Source organism: Nicotiana tabacum, chromosome 2 (genome assembly GCF_000715075.1).
Source record: "Nicotiana tabacum cultivar K326 chromosome 2, ASM71507v2, whole genome shotgun sequence".
Lineage (NCBI taxonomy): Eukaryota > Viridiplantae > Streptophyta > Magnoliopsida > Solanales > Solanaceae > Nicotiana > Nicotiana tabacum.
Window position 1 is genome coordinate 106,087,658 of NC_134081.1, and position 19,701 is coordinate 106,107,358.

Here is a 19,701-nt window from a genome sequence, read left to right on the forward strand (position 1 = left end):
CTCTTCGGTTCGATTTACAGACTATAATTACCTAATATTTGTAACTAGAAAATTTGCCCGCATTTCGCAGTCGTAAAGGACTTTATTGAACTTATGAAATAATCTTTCCTAACGCATAAACAAAGAAATAAATTCTTGTAAAACTCAAATATTGAGAATACTCCACACATGATTAAAAGGACCATAACACCTAAAATGTGGAAGGAAATTCGGATAAGATGGAAACATATTCATCTAATAGAAATTTCCGTCTAAAATGTGTGTGTGAATATATGTATACTACTTATTTAAGATATAAATATATATAAAGTACACAAGATCTGACAAAGAAAAATATGAATTGCCTTCTCAATGTTGATTTATCTTTTATAATAATCAAGCATCAATTTATTCTATTTTCTCTATTAAAACTATAAAACCTTAAACTTCACGATGTGATGGACACCGTATTCGCATTCTCAAGAACATCATTGATACGAAATTCTCCTAAAATCAATTCCAATTCAAATTAGTGATGAGTATACATAAGCAGGAGATCCAAACTTGTATTTGAGTGTCATTTGACTCGTTTTTTAATATGTACATATCAATTTCACCATAATTTGCAAGTGAGAATATTAAAGCTTAAATTTTTTCAAGCATTAAATCCCCCTATCAAAACAAAGATAATATTATTCAAGAAAAAACATAAATATTGAGAGATAAAAATACATATACTTCATGCACCGCTTACACATATGAATATTCTATTAATCGATTTGTTAATTCTTAGGAGTAGAATTACACACCGACAAAAATTCGCCGTCAAATTCCGATCAATTTTTGTAGCCTTTTAAATACATGGCCGGATAATATTTATATGATAAACGTAGCTCTTCAGTAAACCAGAATACTAAGGTAGATCACGAGAAAAAAGAAGACAAACAGATCCGCATATACAAAATAACTGATGATGAATTCTCCCGATTATTTTTTCAAAATTTCATTACTGCAAAATGCCTAAAATCAAACAGATAATCATCAGTAGGGGTGTACAAACCAAACTGATAACCCGCACCAACCCGATAATCCGAGTCAACCAGGAAAAGAAACCCGACTAGTGGTTTGGTATTGAAAAATAAAACCCGACCATAATAGGTTTGGTTTGGTATTAACTAAAAAAAGTCAAACCGAAACCAAATCAATCCGACATTACATGCATACATATTTTATATATTAGATAGATAAAAATATTTATTAGAATGTAAGTTATAAATATTTCTTCTTCTTTTTTATAATTTCTATATTTAGCATAATATTTTAAGTTGATTTTATAGCCTATGTAAATTTTTTTTTTGTCTGGACCATAAAAGAATAATTGAGTCCAAACCAAAACTAGTCCTAAAGCAAAACTAGACTAAACTAGTTCTAAAACACTAAAACAATCGAAACTATTTTGCCTCTTCTCCATTAAATTATGACTATTTCACTGTCTCCGGATATGATTGCAATGGACACTATTAAACATGAGAAAGTAAGGATATTTGAAGAGTTTGTTGATCGCAGGCTATACAAGATCTTGTGGACGTGCAAATGTTCTATAAAGGACTTCTCTATATGTTCTTTTAAAAAGATTATCTTTGGAAGAAGAGGGATGATTGATTAAAGTTTGTCCATCAGTTTTCTTGAACTTAAATTGGAACATACAACCTATTGACTAGCATAGTTGAGGTCAATACTAAAAAATAAAAATATGGTTGGTATTGGTAAAATCATATTTAGGACTAAAGAAATATCTGGAGCATAAGTTTATCGGGGAAAAACCCCGAAAAATTCGAGAAACCCGAGAAAAATCGATATTGAAAAACCCGAATTTTGTTGGTTTGGTTTGGTCTATAGATTTAAAAACCCGATATAATTAGTTTGGTCTGATAATTATAATATCTGAACCAATACGACCTATGTATATCCCTAATCATAAGTTAGTCAATTATTTTTGAAGAGAAATGCTAATAGAGTAATAGTTAACATATTCAACAATAAAGAAATATACTTGAGCAGTTTAAAAACTAAAGCATGTTAAATATAGAATCAAATCAAAAAACAAAAGAAAGGAAAGTAAATAGATAGAGTTATTGAAATTCTCAATCTCTCCTACCCACGGCTGACGGATGCAATCCCTTGTCCTACTATACTACTAAAAATAAGTATAGAGAACGTGGATCATTGTAAATCTTTTGTTAATAAGAATGCCCAAAAGCACTTTCCAAGATGTTCCACACCTTTCCGCATCATATAATGTTTATATATAATTAATAAGATGAACATACGGTCATGAACCTATTAGTATAGAAGAAAAATGAGGAAAAGAGAGAGAGATTTTATAGGAAAAGAAAATAAATTATAACACAACACTATGGACAAATACGTAGGGTATATTTGATCTTATGCAGTTTTTATAGACATGAAATAAGAAAAAAGTGTAATTAGTTAGGCTGAACGAGTTCATGTCCCACGTAGTTGAAGGAAACAGGAAATATTTTAGTAAAAGAAACAAATAAAGATAAGTAATAAGGATTTGGTTTAAAACGGTTGTTTTTGGGAGATATGTGAAAGCGGTGCATTACTTGTTTCTTTATCTATTAAAGTGATGCAGTTAAAGCTTTAATTATTTAGATGAATTGTTTGAAACGGTGCTTTAGCTGTAATTAAACCTTAATTTTTTAAATTTAATAATTGAGTATTGTATTAAAATGAGAGAAAAATCTATATATATATATATATATATATATATATATATATATATATATATATATATATATATATATATATATATATATATATATATATATATATATATATATATATATATATATATATATATATATATATATATATATATATATATATATATTTTAAATAATTAGATTTTCTTAACAAGATAGGATTAATCTTAGCCGACAATAATATCCACTAGATTATTTAACCAGTGATGTGACAAAATGTTACAAAATTTGTGGTAACAATGGTAAATATATAATAATGAACCGCACTTAATTGCACAAATATGAAGTGAATGGCATTTAATAGCAATAAATGATGTATAATGATATTTATGTAAATATATGTAATAGAGATGACCGAAAAAGAAGATGAAGCCTTGAATATTCGAATTCTCCTTGGATTGTGGGAGAAAAGTTAGACAGGAATCTTAAGAAAAAAAGTGTATTTTGTATGCATGTGATAAAGCAAGAATCTCAAAGAATGTTAAAGTGTTGTTCTTTTACAAATAAGTGTTTTTCCCCTATAACTATATATGTCTCTTTCTATTTATAAGGGGACATATGCCATAAAATATCAATAGTACAGATCCAGAGACTATTTCTCTTTAAAGTTTTATTCTAAAACTAGTTGTTATTACTCTATTTTGTTCGTCATCGACCTTGATCCAGCTCGATACATTGTTAGATCACTTTGACCTTGAATTTGTCTTCTGCTTCTGCTGAAGCCATACCGATGACACGTGGTCTAAATACAACTAGGATAATTTTTGGCCTATACACTTTCTTCCTTTCCACATCCTTTTGACTGTCTTCAGGCACTTAACTAAATTTCCATTTCGACCACATTTTTGGTATATAATTTCTATTCCATTGACAGAAATGGCCAAACTATTGGCCATACAATTTAAGCAATGTTTTGACACCACCAAATAGTTAGGTGCCGACGAGCCCTTGTTCGTCATTCATATTTTCGATATTACAAGTACGAGATTCTTTAGGTCACTTGAAATACTACACTGCAAATTGGCGGATACATATTGGAGTACTAATTTTGTCCCACAATATTATACGGTGATAATACTGAAACATTTCTATGATATAATTTTTATTTCACAACTAGTAAGAAATCATTGTCTAATTTACACCGAACGTAGATGTCGGCTTAATACACCAGACCCTGCTAGTATTCTTTTTGAAAAATCAAGCATTTCTTAAACTACGACTTTTTATCAAGCGTGTACCTGAGTCGGGTTGATTCGGATTTTCTAATTACCAAATCAAACTGTATCGGATTATTAAATTTAAATACCAAACCAAATCAATAAAAGTCGGGCTTTTTACTCTCGGTTTTCTTCGGTTTTTTGGATTTTCGGCTTTTTTATAAAACAAAAATTCATAAAGTCTTCATAGCACAAAACGTAAAATTTGTGCTCCAAATATTTCTTTAATCCTAGTAAGACAGAACTATATAAGGTGTTTTTCAATAAAATAACATAAATATGAGATGTGTCATTGCATTGTACTAAAATATTCAACAATAAAGATAATAAAATCGCATAAAATAAATATTATTAATAAGCCATAATGAAAACAAACATAATTTAAAATTATGACTAATAAGTACTATTATTTACTTGACTAACCACTAAAAGAAAAATAAGTTATACATTTTATCTAAACCATGGAAAAACTAAAAAATAGATATCCAATACTATTTTCATTCATAGTACAATTGAATTAAATGTATTTTATTAGCATTAGTATTGATTTGATTATGGTTTAGGATTTATTTGAGTTACTAACATTTATGGACTATGAAACTTATTAGAGCATCCAAAAATTATAAGCCCAAACTTGAAATAATACGTTAAAAGATAAAACTATAAAAAAAACTTAAGAAATATTTATAAACTACACTACCATAAATATTTTTATGTATTAAATATATTTAAAACTTCTATATATATGATGTCGGGTTGGTTTGGTTTCGATTTGACTTTTTTTAGTTAAAACCAAACCAAACCAAATATGGTCGGATTTTTTTTCCAACACCAAACCAAATCAAATCAAACCATAGTCGGATTTTTTTTCTGGGTTTGGCTCAGATTATCGAGTTGGTGTGGTTTGTCAGTTTCATTTGTACGCCCCTACTTTTTAGTACTATATCTCAAATGGTTCTAATTTTAAAAAAGACGATCCATATATTCCACACTCCACAATATAATTTACTTAACTTTAAATATGTGTACATTTATTTTTAAAATGTGGAATTTCGTAGCCAAAAATTTAATGTGATTCTCCGTTAATCAGCTCACACGAGGAACAGAAAAGAAAGGCAATGAGGTTCTTTCTATTCAAATGCATAGGAGTCATGTCTTGTTCCCCAATCAGTTTACATTTGGAAATGTGCTGCTCCTCTAGGTAATTAATTTATAGGTTGAGACAAGTAAACAAATATCATGCTAATTAAAGTTGTAACTGGTGGCTTTTGTGGGAATGTGGTTGTTGAAAATGTTTATAATCAGTTGATGTGTGTAAATGTTGGTTGGTTGATGAGTCTAAGAATCTATCTGACGAAGTTGCCCAAATCAGTTTATCTTAAAAGGTTGGAAGCTTGATTCTAGGCGCAGAATCCAAAAATGGATGCATCTTTTTAGACAACCAATTTGCCAGAGCATTTTGCAAAGAAAATAATAATGCAATTAAAACCTCAAAGTTTGAATTATTTTCTTCTAACAAACGTGTAAAGAGCAGTTGGCCAGTGGGCTCATGTCATTGAGAATTGAGGGCAGATACAAGAAAAGAATGTTTTTTTCATTTAACTCTGCGGTTTCAATATAACAAAGAGGAAATACTCCCTCTTTCTGAGGTTCTCACTTACAATAAATTCAAAAGCTAGTGGCTGATTGGATACATCAGCATTACCTCTTTTATCACTATAACAAAATCCAAGATCTTACGAGCACAACCTTAAATAACTTCTTGGTGTGCTACACTGCGTAACCTGTCTGATTCCGGAGGATTGCAGAGAGGAAAAACTGCAATGTGCTAAACAAGTGCTGCAAACTTCTTAGTAGTTTGATGAAGTAAACTGCACCCGTGGTGTACTGTTTAGTTCGGAAAGGGAAGAAAACTTCCCCAGAAAAGCACCCTTGTTCCATATGCAAGTCTCTACAGATTCTTTTGGGCACCTATACATGATCCAAAAGGCATGGATCTTATCTAGCACAAACCTAACTTTCCCCAAAGAGCCTTTTTCTTCCCTTTTCAACTTCACATCATACTTTACAGCTCAACGAACCAAGAGAGGCAAGTTCTCTGTATCGCAATAGCTGTCAATTGGTATTCGTGTACCATGTTTTCAGAGAAAATATACTTGGACATTTCCTATGTACAGAGTTGACCAACAGAAGCTACTCAACTCAAATTACATAAGATATGTCGTGAATGCTACTGAGCATGATGTCCGGCTTAGCATTGATGGTTTTATCAACCTTCAGAGTCTTCACCTTCACCACCTTGAGAATCTTCAGCCACACCATCTTCAGGTTCAGAGTCTGTAAGCTGCTTCACATCTAAATTAAGCTTCATTTCCTGACTAACCAAATCAGCAAGGTCAAACCTACCTGCATTTCCATAGGCATCTATGATTGCCTCATATAATGATTCATTGGGCTCAATGAGTCCATATTTTAACTGGCCATATATCCGCTTTATACCTTCAACCATGCCAGCTTTCCCATAGCAACCTACAAGATTAACAAATGTGACAATATCTGGTTCCAGTCCTTCATCTTGCATTCTCATGAATATTTTTAGTGCTTCATCAATCTGCCCTGAAGCTCCATATGAATAAATCACAACATTGTAAGCAAAGGGATGAAGCCCCAATCCTGGTTGTGTGATGATGTTGCAGGATTCAATTGCAAACGCGTGCAAGCCCACTGCAGAGAAAACAGAGATTATCACAGCTTGTCTCGCGTAAGGTTTACCTTCTCGGTAAGACAACTCAAGCTGTCTAACTGCCTCTGCTGAGAAACCTCCCTTTTTCAATATTGTGAATAAAACTTTAAATGTGCCCCCATCTGGCAGAAGTTTCCTGTTAATAACCATTTCATGCAGCAGTTCGGCGCATTCAACAAGCTGCCCGTTTGTGGCATAGCATGCCATTACCTTATTGAATGTCACGCAATCTCTAAGAAGTCCAGACTGCTTCATGTCCTCTGCTATCTCAATGGCTTCATCGAGCATACCCATGTTCTTGTATGCATAAATCAAAGTTGCAAAAGTAACACCGTCGGCCTGGCCTCTCTCCCTCAAGTAATTAAATATCAATTTTGCTTCAGACAGCATTCCAAAGTCCGCGTAGAGATTGAGCATACTGTTGGATGCAATGATATCTGGACCTCCATCAAAGTTTTTTATCTTCTCAAACAGTGCTTTTGCTCCCTCTACTGACCCGAGCTTACCATAAGCCTTAATCATTGAAGTCAATATTATTTGATTAGCTTGAAGGCCAGAGTCTTTCATGACATGGAAATAACGCATAGCTTCTTCAAATTTACCAGCTTCAGCAACCCCATCAATTAAAGTTCCATAAACAACCTCATTTGGTTTTACACCTGCTTTTGACATTTCATCGAAGACGCCAACAGCATCAGAAATCCTATTCATGCGCACATAACTAGCAATTAGTGCAGAGAAGGTAGAACATGAAGGTTTAAATCTCAATCCTTGCATTTCGGCTAAGAGCTCTCTGGCTTGGTCAACCAAATCACCCCCAGAGAACATCTGGATTAGAGAGTTATAAGTGCATTGGTCAGGCCATGCCCCTTGGCTTTTCATTCCTTTGAAGAGTGAGAAAGCTTTATCATACAGCTTTGCGATGCCATATGCTTTGATCATGACATTATACTCTACAACTTCTTTCTTTGGAATAAAATTCTTGTCTCTCCTATCAAAGAACACATCTTCTGCTTCAATCCAGAGTCCCTTATCGGCATATGCATCAATGATGGCAGCATAAGCTGGTGACGAGAACCCACCATTCAGTTGGCACTTGTCAAAAAGCACCTTCGCACGGTCAATCAACCCTTCATTGATGTACATTCTCATAATGACAGGAAGAGAGTGTTCATCTATATACATACCTAAACTTTCAATTTCACCAATCACATCTTCAACCTCCTGGATCATATTTTGTTTGCATAGTATTTGAATTATTGCCCTACAAGTCACAGCATCAGGGAAGAGTCCTGTCCCCCTTATCTTTCTGTACCACTCAAGAGCCCTATCAATCTTACCCGCATTAGCATAAAGAGACAGGAAGATGTTGTATGTTTTCGTGTCAGGAGATATCCCTCTTTCCTCCATCTTGTTCAGCAAAGCTTCCGCCTCTTCCAAGTGACCATGACTTCCACAAATAAAGATCATAGTATTGAAGGTAATGGCATCCAACGCCACCCCTGACTTCAACATCTCATTAAATACATTCGCAGCGTCCTGCAAGCGACCAGCCTTCCCGTACAAATCAATCAGAGTATTGTAGGTGGCGGTCATTCGAGGTTTCTTACCAGTGTTCTCAACTTCTGAAAGACCTAAAACTCTAGAAGGATTCCTTCCTCCTGTCCTGAAAAGCTCAGTCAACAAAAACTGCTTCAAACTGAAAGGTTCAGAGTCGTCTATACAATCCAACTCAAGATCATCCATTTCAATCTTTCCAATACACCAATCCTTGTAGAACCTATCTGCTTTATCATATTCTCCTGCATCCTTCAAAACCTTAACAACCGTATTCATTGTAACCTCATCCGGGAAAATTCCCCTCAACTTCATATGCTTAATCCATAAAAGCGCCTCTTTTACCAACCCTGCTTTCCCATACACATCAACAAGCATACCATAGGTATTATTTGTCGGAAAAACGCTATTCTTTGCCATTTCAATCCAACAAAGTCTCAACTCATCCCATTTCTTAGCTCTACCTAGTGCCCTAAGTATGACATTATAGTGAATTACATTCGGAACATAATCTTTCTGCGATTTCATCCACGCAAATACCCTAAGAGCTTTTTCCCAACTACTCTGTTCTTTGAGAATCACAGTCTGCTCTTTAGGACTAAGCTTCCCATAATACAAATCAAGGGTTTTCTCAACATCACTTTCTGTTCTTAAAGAACGCAAAATTGAAGGTAAAATACCTCCATACCCCTTTCTTTTACCATTAATAACCGTTCTTGAAGGTAAAGCTTCAGCCTTTGAATGACACTGAAGCTTAAACCCAACGAAAACCCTATCTTTTTGAGGTTTTTGCTTCTGGGGTTGCAAAATCTTTACATTTCTGTGTAAAGGGTGGTCAATTTCGGATGTAGGTTGAAATTTAAAGCTTTGTCTTTTGACAGAACAGTGTTTGATGGTGTGTACGTTAAACCCTAGAAAAACCCTAGAATTGAAATGAGAATTAAGGTTTTGAGGCTTACACTGTGAAGAAATAGGTTGAGCTTGAAGTGGGTTGTGGAAAGTTTCATAGGTTGTTGTTGCTCCTTGTCCAATCTCCATGGAAGTGTATGTCTGTAGCATCATATTTCCTTGTGTTACAGTTAAACAAGAAAATGAACAATTTTAACTGTAACAGCTGGAATATATATATGCTGCCGGCCAGAAATAGAACATAACAAAGGGAAGATATTTCAGAACTTGGGGAGAGGGAACTGCCTCCTTTTTTTTAATTTTAAATTAATCATCAATTTATTGGTCGAACTAATTTAAATTCACATTATATAAGATTCATTTATTAGGAATCATTTCTTATCAGGAATTTATAATCTCCGAACTCCTTGCAGCTTGTTTGGATGGTTGTTATCTATTATATCGTATCTTATTGTTATTTTAAATATAATATTTATTAATTGGTAATACCCAAATTCTCAAAAGTCAGTTTGTTAATTATTCAAAAGGTTTAAAAAGTAACTCAAAAGTATTAAATTTAAAAGTCAAGACCTTTTTTATTGATTGAAACCCTAATTCATGGTCTCTCCCAATTCTTTATCTTGTCTACTAGTCTGCTTATAACAACGAATATTTAATTTTTTTACAAATACAAAGAAAACCCCATTCTCCTTCGTAGCAGCAAGTTCAAACTTCAAATTGCAGGTTAATCATACTTTTTATTCCTCCGTGTATAAAACTTTATTCTTTTAGACTCAAGTTACTTGTACTTGTAAGTAGCGTATAATAGATTGTTTTAACTAGTTTTTTGTGGGGATGGAGCATATATATATATATATATATATATATATATATATATATATATATATATATATATATATATATATATATATATATATATATATATATATATATATATATAGTTTTCTTCAATTTTTATACAATTTTACATGTTTATAAATATTTACTGTCATTATATTATTTTATAAAATATTAAAAATTAAATATCAAGCACCGTGCCTCGGGGCTTACGCCTCGCTGAGGCATATGTAAAACGACTCGCCTTACGCCCACGCCTTTTAAAACACTGGTTTAACGTAAGAGCTTTTGGAGAAATTGAAAAAAAAAGTTTGAAAAAGAAAAAGGTTGCTAGGTGGATGCTGAGATCCCTGCATTAATGGCGGAATGAAACCTAGATTTAGAGAGAAGAAGAAGAAGAAAAAGAAGAAGAGAGCAGAAGATGTTTCAGAGAGTTGAAGAAAAATGAATTGTTTCATTCATCTGTAAACTGACTGAGAGTTAGCTTATATACAATGTTTTACTAAACTAACTCACTGACTAATAACCGACTATAAGTACAATTAAATAGACTAAACTACCCTTGTATATTTCTATACACAGCTAAGTCACTTCTTGCTTCCCAACACTCCCCTCAAGCTAGGTGGTATGAATATATCAAGTACACCTAGCTTGGACAGTAGATATTCATGTTGTGCTCTGTGTAACCCCTTTGTTAAGACATCGGCAAGTTGATCTTCAGTTGGAACGCACTTTGTCTTAACTAACCCCTTTTGAATCTTTTCCCTTATGAAATGGCAGTCAATTTCGATATATTTAGTCCTTTCATGGAAGACTGGGTTTGCCACTATTTGAATTGCTGCTTTACTATCAGTGAAAATGCTTACAGGCAATTCTACCGTAACTTCAATGTCTTTGATCAAGCCAAGAATCCATATGAGTTCTGCTATAGTAGATGCAATACTTCTGTACTCTGACTCAGTAGAGCTTCTTGATATGGTGCTTTGTTTTTCTGATTTCCATGACACTAGTGAGTCCCCGAACTTAATCATGAATCCAGTTACAGACTTCCTGGTGAATGGACACGATGCCCAGTCAGCATCACAATATGTTGTGACTGTATGCTTCTTATTACTTGATAATAGGATGCCTTGACCAGGCTGACTCTTCACATATCTTACTATCCTTTGAGTTGCTTCCATGTGTGACTTCTTAGGTTTTTGTAGAAACTGACTTAGTGTCTGCACACTAAAAGAAATGTTAGGTCTTATGACTGTTAAGTACATGAGCTTTCCCATAAGTCTCTGATATCTGCTAGGATCATTCAACATATAGTCATAAGTTATTTTGGCATCCCCTACATAATCATCATATTCACTTGTAGTGAGCTTCATATTTGGTTCAAGTGGGGTGTTTGCAGGCTTTGCAGCTCCCAAACCCAACTCAAAGATGAGTTTTAATGCATACTTACTTTGGTACATGAGAATGCCTTGTTGTGACCTGGCAAACTCAACTCTCCCAAGTCTTTCATCTTGAAAGCTTGGTGTAGTGTTATCTTGGTATCTTCAATCAGCTGCAAATTTGCACCAGTAAGCAGCATATCATCCGCATATACTAAGATAGTAATAGTCTCATTCTCAGTTCCTTTGACAAATAGGGAATGATCATAGTGACTTTGGTTGAAACCAAACTGTAACAATGCCGCTGATAGCTTGGCATTCCATTGCCTTGGAGCTTGCTTTAACCCATACAAGGATTTGAGGAGTTTGCAGGCTGGCCTTAACTCCCCCTAACTCTTAAATCCATGTGGCAGACGTCATGTAAATCTCATCATGTAGATCCCCCTGCAGGAAAGCATTGTACGCATCCATTTGATGGATGTGCCAATGTGCAGCAACAACAATAGAGAGAATTGTTACACCCCATATTTTCGTACATGAAAGTGCGCCATGAATAAATTAATGGAAGCTCGAAAATGAGATGTTATATCCCGCATTTTCGTACGATAAAGTTTGTCGTAAGTTAATCGACGTAAGTTTGGGAATAAGATTATTTTGAGATTGTAAGCATTATGCTATTCCAAACAAGTGATAAGTAAATTCGTGAAGGTGAGAGGGTAAGCAAATCGAAGAAAATGAATTTCGTCAAAGTTTAACATTTTGGGTTAAAATATGGCCTGAGCTAAAATACCTGATATTTATGGACTAGTGACATACAAGGTAACACATGACCATGATAGTAAGGTGTATAAAGTATGTTGAAAGTGAGGGTATTATAAGTAATTTGAGATAATTCTTAATTATGTGGGTAATTGGTTAATTATCGGGTAGCGGGATATTACCTAATTTATTAATGAATTAGTAGATAAAGATTTAAAATCCCCACCCCACCCCCACGTGGCAGCAAGCCAATTCTTAACCAAATGACTCTTAGTCATTTTGGCTAGTGGCAAGTAATGGCAAGTAATGTGTTAATAAGAAAACACATCATTCCTAATATTTTACTTGTAAAAGTAATGGGTTAAAGTACAAAAATATTTCATTCTCATATTTTGAGTACAAGGACACTATCGGGCGTTAGAATTTTCCTACAAAGTTTTCAACGAAATTCTTGTCAAGCCATCAAATAGGTCCATTGTGACATTGGATGCAATTGAAGTTTCTGAAATTTATAAACCAAATGTGCATGTAAATCCCATTTTTGCTTCTGTTGGTGCTGACACTAGAAGACTTTTCACTGCAACCTCAAGCCAACATTGAAAGCAATCTGAAGCTAGCATAGAAGGGTACGGATCCTTAATAAATCGAACAGAAATTTTGCAATTTTAAGGGAGTACGGTGTAAACCTTCTCAAGAATATCACACAGATTTTTTCCTACTTCAGGTATGTTAAGACTATCCCTTCTTTCTTTTTGGCATGATCTATACGACACGAACGAAACGAGCAAATGCACAAATTCCATAAATGACTCTATTCATAAAAGTATTAGAGATGTCTATGTTCTTGAATTCCCATATGTCTTATTATTCTATCGTCTGATCATGGGTCTCAGAAAATACGTAAGTTGATAAAGTTTGTTTCATGATATTAATTAGAGGTATAATGGTCTTATGACGTTCCGAGAGAATTTATTGATGTACTTCTCATGCATTGCATTCATTTATACATGTACACTGACCCATGACCAGATGGCGTTATATACGCGTATATATGTATATATTCACATATATATGTGTGTGTGTGTGTGTGTGTGTATGTGTGTGTGTGTGTGTATGTATGTGTGTGTATGTATATGGGATATGGGAAAAGGTTACGGCGTTATATACGTACCACCACCTGATCAGCTGGTATACGTTGATGATTTACCCATAATGGCCGAAATGATATGATGGGATGCCCTCAGAGGCTTGATGATGTTATGAACGCATATACCTATGCATGGTATGACATTTATACGCATATGCATGACATTATAAAAATGAAATGATTCACAGAACTATGCAGACGTACATGTCGAGTCTTTTACTCCATGTTTCTCTCATGTCTATTATTTACTGATTTTCATTCCTTACATACTCGGTACATTATTTGTACTGACGTCCCTTTTGCCTGGGGACGCTGCGTTTCATGCCCGCAGGTCCCGATAGACAGGTCGAGAGTCCTCCAAGTAGGCTATCAGCTCAGCAGAAGATGTTAGTGGGCTTCATTTGCTCCAGAGTTGCTTATTTGGTCAGTATAATTAGGATATGTATTGACTAGTATGGCGGGGCTCAGTCCCGACCTTTATGATATTTATGTACTCTTAGAGGCTTGTAGACAGATGTCAGGTATATGAAGATTGTATGGCCTTGTCGGCCTATATTTTGAGTTTCAAATGATCATGTTGGCCTTATAGGCCCGTATGTCACATGTGTAAGTTTTTATATCAGGTTGGGTCGTCCTATATGGAGTACTCCCCCATGTTCATTCGGGTTAGCCCATGATGGCCCGTTTGGCCCATTTTCCAATGAAAGTATGATAAGAATGATATGCTATATTGGTACTCGATTGAGTAAGGTACCGGGTACCCGTCGCGGTTCATCGGTTTGGATCGTGACAAAAGTGATATTATAGCAGTTATGTCCTAGGGAGTCTACAAGCCGTGTCTCGTAAAGTCTTGTTTTGGGTGTGTTGTGCACCACACTTATAAGCAAGAGGTTACAAGGCATTTAGGGCTGTCACTCTTTCTTCTTACTCTATATCGTGTGGTAGAGCTCAGTTGTAGGAACTCAATTTCCTAAACTCTATCTTATTCATAATACGACGATGCCTACATCTAGAAAGAAGGTTGGTAAGAGATTGCATGTGGTTGTGCAAGAGTTGAGTCAGAGGAACTCGATTTTGCATGATGCTTATAATAGATAAATGTAAGGTCTACAACAGATCATGCGTGCACTAAGACGTGTAAGCCTTTTGATAAGGAGCCTTAAGGTAGGAATATCTATCCACCCCTGTGGTGAAAGGTAATGAGAGATTCAGAAGATAGATACAAGTTTCAACAAGTAAAAGAAGCAAGAGGAAGAAGGGTATGAGGCCCCCAGCTAATGAAGATTATTAGTATTTACAATTCAGGCAGAGGAATATAAGCCTTTTTAGTTACCTTCAACAATAACAGAGGTATGTATAATTGGCCACACCCATCTCAGTTATACCCTATTGGGGGCTAACATATGTAGTTTAAGAAAAAGACGGGATATCAGGATCCGGCTGGGGTTAGAGTAACCCAAAATGGTGAATGGATTGTTTGTGTTAGTTGGTATTTCTGAAGGATATTATAAAGGTGCCAATAGATCTCCTTGTGAGGCACCCAGATGGTGCACTATAGAATATTACAATTAGATGTGAATACTAGCATGAATTATTTTTTTCCAGAAGATAGGCACTGAAAGCCTGGAAGGGATAAATATTACCTTAGTGTGGCTCGCGTCCCTAGTAAAGCGAGAACGTTAAGCAACTCGAAGAGCCACTGGATGGAGCAAAGGGGGGCTAAGAATAAAATAATGTCTTATTCAAGTTTTCAGAATAAAGTGATAGACATAAATGTTAGCGGAAAATAAGAAAAGAGTTAATGAAGCATTATGAGTGAGATATGATACATGGATGACAACGGTAGATCAAAAGATGACAGTATTACAGAGTCTATAGTCAAGTGAAGGAAAAGATGAGAGGTGACAGGCCTTGAGACAACAAAAGAGTATAGACTATAAAGTCATATCCTCATTTCGAGAAATAATCTTGTGACTCCAACGCGACTACCAGAAGGAAACGTTAGACCCCAATGTAATAGAAATCAGTATGGACAAATGATCAAGGTAAACTAAACATGAACCAGGGACTGAGTAATAGTCGGCATCATGAGAATTTTAGAGATTGCGTCTCGGGGATGATAGAATGGAGGACAGAAGAATACCCTTTAAAGGTCATTCAGGAATACGCTTCCCTAAAGCAAGCAAGGTGAGCAAAGTTAAGCTTACGAGACTGTATATGCCGGTTACACTAAGTGTCACCCTCGTGACTGAGGAATTTCGTTATCTTTGGTGCAAAAGGATTACTGCGAGGCGAGTAAGTATTATCGATGATGTTAAAAGATTCCAAAGATGAAAAGGTAAAACATCTATACGTAGATCATCGTAGCACTAAATCTTAGTGCTCCCCGAAAGACGGGGATATGGTGTAATATGGCATTAAGTCAGAATTAAGTGGTTCTAATAACTATGGAATGGTAAAGAAAGAATGCGATAAAAAATAAGAAAGGGTTGAGATTGCACTCATTCAAATCCTACAGATATGCTATGATTCTAGAACATTATACAAGCATGACGTCAAGGAGAGGAAGTAAGGGTTCCTACCCGAGATGTTATTGATAGATAAGGAACCAGTGCGAGACGTAAGTTAAAACAAAGGAAATAACCCAAGAAAGATTATGCGGAATATTGATATGAGAATGGGCCAACGAGTAGTTAGTAGTTGATTCAGGAAGAGCCTAGTTATGGCTAAACAAGAGGATACAGACAAATCAATAGATCGTGCAAGATAAACAGAATGAACCCCAATATGGGGAATTCAGTCTCGCAGATATGACATTATAGCCTTGAGAAATATTCAGATATGAGTTGGGGTAGTTAAAGATACCGTATGAGTGCTATGGAAGTAAAAGATAGTGCCATTGGGAAGACAGTCAAAATATCAGTTCAGAAGCAACCCTACAAGCACAAGGGCGTGGAGGTAAGTAACTACGAATAATTATAGGTGAGGAAGGACATCAAAAATTCTATCGAGTAAATGATGTAATAAGCTCGCAGCTTTACAAGAGTCATAGGGTCCTCCCTAAGTACGACAACAAAAGACTAGCTGAAGAAATAAGGAAAAAGGTTTCAACCTAAGCATAGTAACTTGAAGAAGAAATGGTCTTGTAATAGCAGTCTCACTACAACATTGTATGCACTCCATACGAAAGTGGCACCTATCGGAGCTAATAAGTGGAAAATGAAACCAAAAGTAATATTTGAGACCATGTGAGTTGCACAAAAATTCCGGCATGCGTGGGAACTAAGATAAGCTAAGTATACACGCAACAGAGGGGCAGAAAAACCAGAAAAAGTAATAGCTTACGTTTAAAGGAAGCTCGGAAGGAACAAAAGGGATTATGCACTTAAGACTTCAGAGTGATATCCATGCAACATATATGTTGACATTCATATAGCCGTAGACGACTCTAATATAAGTTAAAAGAAAGAATTGAGCCCAGGGTATAAGCAAAGGATTAAATTGTTAGAAGTTTGTATCATGGATATTCTATAGCACCCATGGAAGGCTAAAGTAATAACTAATACCAGGAGCTGCAGATCGGAAGATAGCTTAAGCCTACATAAAGGCTGATCAGAAGAAAGAGCAAACTAAAGAGTTACATCAACCAAGTAAATCAGGAGTCTGAAGAAATTGTGATTGAGAATACTGCAGAATCACTCTTAATATCAGAGGTACAAGAGAGGTAGTACAACAACCATATTCTATAACGGCTCTATGATAAAGCCAGTTAGAAGAGTACCAGCCTTCTAAAAAGTCAGTATGAAGCTCCCACCGGATTGTGTATGCACCAGAGGTGCAAGTGTTATAATAGAACTTCAAGTGGTGGATGTGAATTATACCTATGTAGAAGGGAGGTCATAAAAGAGATAGAAGAGGTAAAGGTGAACAATATACAAGGTACTCAGGTGCAAAATATTTTTGGAATAATCCATACTTCAGATAGAAGGCTAGAAGCACTAGGATTCAGTATCCAGGAATGATAACGACATCGTCAGTGGCATATCTTCCAACCTATGGTTTCTAAATATCGAGAGGTCTAGTTAAGAAAGTAAAAAAGAGTGAGAGACGATGTGATGTTTCGCTTGATGTTCCAGAATAACACAAGGAAATCTATGGTGCAAGCAAGTCGAAGGAAGGTTACGAGTAATATAAATAGATATGTGTAGGTCGCAAGCTAAAGTATGGTAAAGAGACAAGGTTTTAGGAAGACATGAGTAAGGATAAGAAACGGCAAGTGAGAAGGTGACGAGAAGGGATAAGTCCTCGGGATTAAGCCCATGAGAACAAGAACTATAGAAAGCTCAGTATAGCCTGAATATACTCAAGGGAGTCTAAGACTAGTAGAATTTAAAAGAGATGGAATGCTGCCCTAGTAATAAAATAATGGAGTAATTGTGATAGATAAAGGATGACGTTTGGGCCTTTGATTGAGTAATGACTTGATGAATTGTAAAGGATTAAAATACCCTCATAATAAGAATCACATTGGAATGCTATAAAATACGATTATTGAAGTACAATATCACCGCTAAGTGGATCATGAAAATCACTTCAAATATTCCTCGATGCAACGTAAGCCCTAGTGGCAAGGTATTACTTAAGAAGTTTCAAGTTATCAGTGGTATATTATAGATCAATATTGAGGTGAATCAACAACGGATGGACAAAAGTCACAAAGTATGAGATGAGAATAGGTCGTCATTCTTAAGATGAACAGTAATGAGGAAGCATTAAAGGACTTAGATTTATACATATGGGATAAGCAATGAAAGTAACATGGAATTCGGTAGCAGACCTCAGTAACGATAAATCGAAGTAAAAGTTATGGTATAGTATGACCTACCTAGATGCAGTAAAGTCATACGAATGGATAACCGGGCCTATGAAATAAGATATAGAAATATTCGTAAGTTCAACAAAGTATCGAGCAAAGAACTCCAGTATACTATAGATGCCCAGAGAGACATCTTATCAAGCTCTGTATATGCTTACAAAGTGAGGCCTGGAGATTAGCTAAAACAAGCTGGAGGAAAAAAGGAAGAGAAGGGTCGCATAGGTGCACATACAAGGAAAAAGTCGTACAGGCTGCATGACAGAAGGTAGCAAGAGTTACGAGATTGGAAGAATTTCGGCCACAAACCGTGGTGTGAGAAAGAGGCCTAAAGGGGGGAGTGCCCTGGCCTTCGTATTTATTCAAAGAAGAGTTGTCTAAATGGAAAGGAGAATATTAAAGTATTCGCAAGAACTATGGGTTATGAGAATGATAAGTGCATCAGTCAACATTCGAGGGCGAATGTTCCCGGGAGGGGGGGGATATTACACCCCATGTTTTTGTATGTGAAAGTGCGCCATGAATAAATTAATGGAAGCTCGAAAATGAGATGTTACATCCCACATTTCCGTATGATAAAGTTTGTCGTAAGTTAATCGATGTAAGTTTGGGAATAAGATTATTTTGAGATTGTAAGAATTATGCTATTTCAAACAAGTGATAAGTAAATTCGTGAAGGTGAGAGGGTAAGCAAATTGAAGAAAATGAATTTCGTCAAAATTTGACATTTTGGATAAAAATACGGCCCGAACTAAAATACCCGGTATTTATGGACTAGTACCATACAAGATACCACATGACCATGATAATAAGGTATATAAAATATGTTGAAAGTGAGGGTATTATAAGTAATTTGAGATAATTCTTAATTATGTAGGTAATTGGTTAATTATCGGGTAGCGGGATAATACCTAATTTACTAATAAATTAGTAGATAAAGATTTAAAATCCCCACCCCACGCCCACGTGGCAGCAAACCAATTCTTAACCAAATGACTCTTAGTCATTTTGTCTAGGTGGCAAGTAATGTGTTCATAAGAAAACACATCATTCCTAATATTTTACTTGTAAAAGTAATGGGTTAAAGTACAAAAACATTTCATTCTCATATTTTGAGTACAAGGACACTACTAGGCGTTAGAATTTTCCTACAAAGTTTTCAACGAAATTCTTGTCAAGCCATCAAATAAGTCCATTGTGACGTTGGATGCACTTGAAGTTTCTGAAATTTATAAACCAAGCGTGCATGTAAATCCCATTTTTGCTTCTGTTGGTGCTGACACTAGAAGACTTTTCACTACAACCTGAAGCCAACATTAAAAGCAATCTGAGGCTAACATAGAAGGGTACAGATCCTTAATAAATCGAACATAAATTTTGCAATTTTAAGGGAGTACGATGTAAACCTTCTCAAGAATATCACACGGATTTTTTTCTAATTCAGGTATGTTAAGGCTATCCCTTCTTTCTTTTTGGCATGATCTATACGACACGAACGAAACGAGCAAATGCATA

General features: G+C 35.3%; 1 protein-coding gene across 1 annotated transcript; it reads right to left on the bottom strand.

The window, feature by feature from the left end:
* Window positions 1–5,555: 5,555 nt before the first annotated feature.
* LOC107821441 (pentatricopeptide repeat-containing protein At1g73710-like) lies at window positions 5,556–9,464 on the bottom strand. The gene has a single exon (XM_016647875.2). It carries the CDS (start codon window positions 9,342–9,344, stop codon window positions 6,252–6,254), a length of 3,093 nt encoding a protein of 1,030 aa, XP_016503361.2. The 5' UTR covers window positions 9,345–9,464; the 3' UTR covers window positions 5,556–6,251.
* Window positions 9,465–19,701: the final 10,237 nt, after the last annotated feature.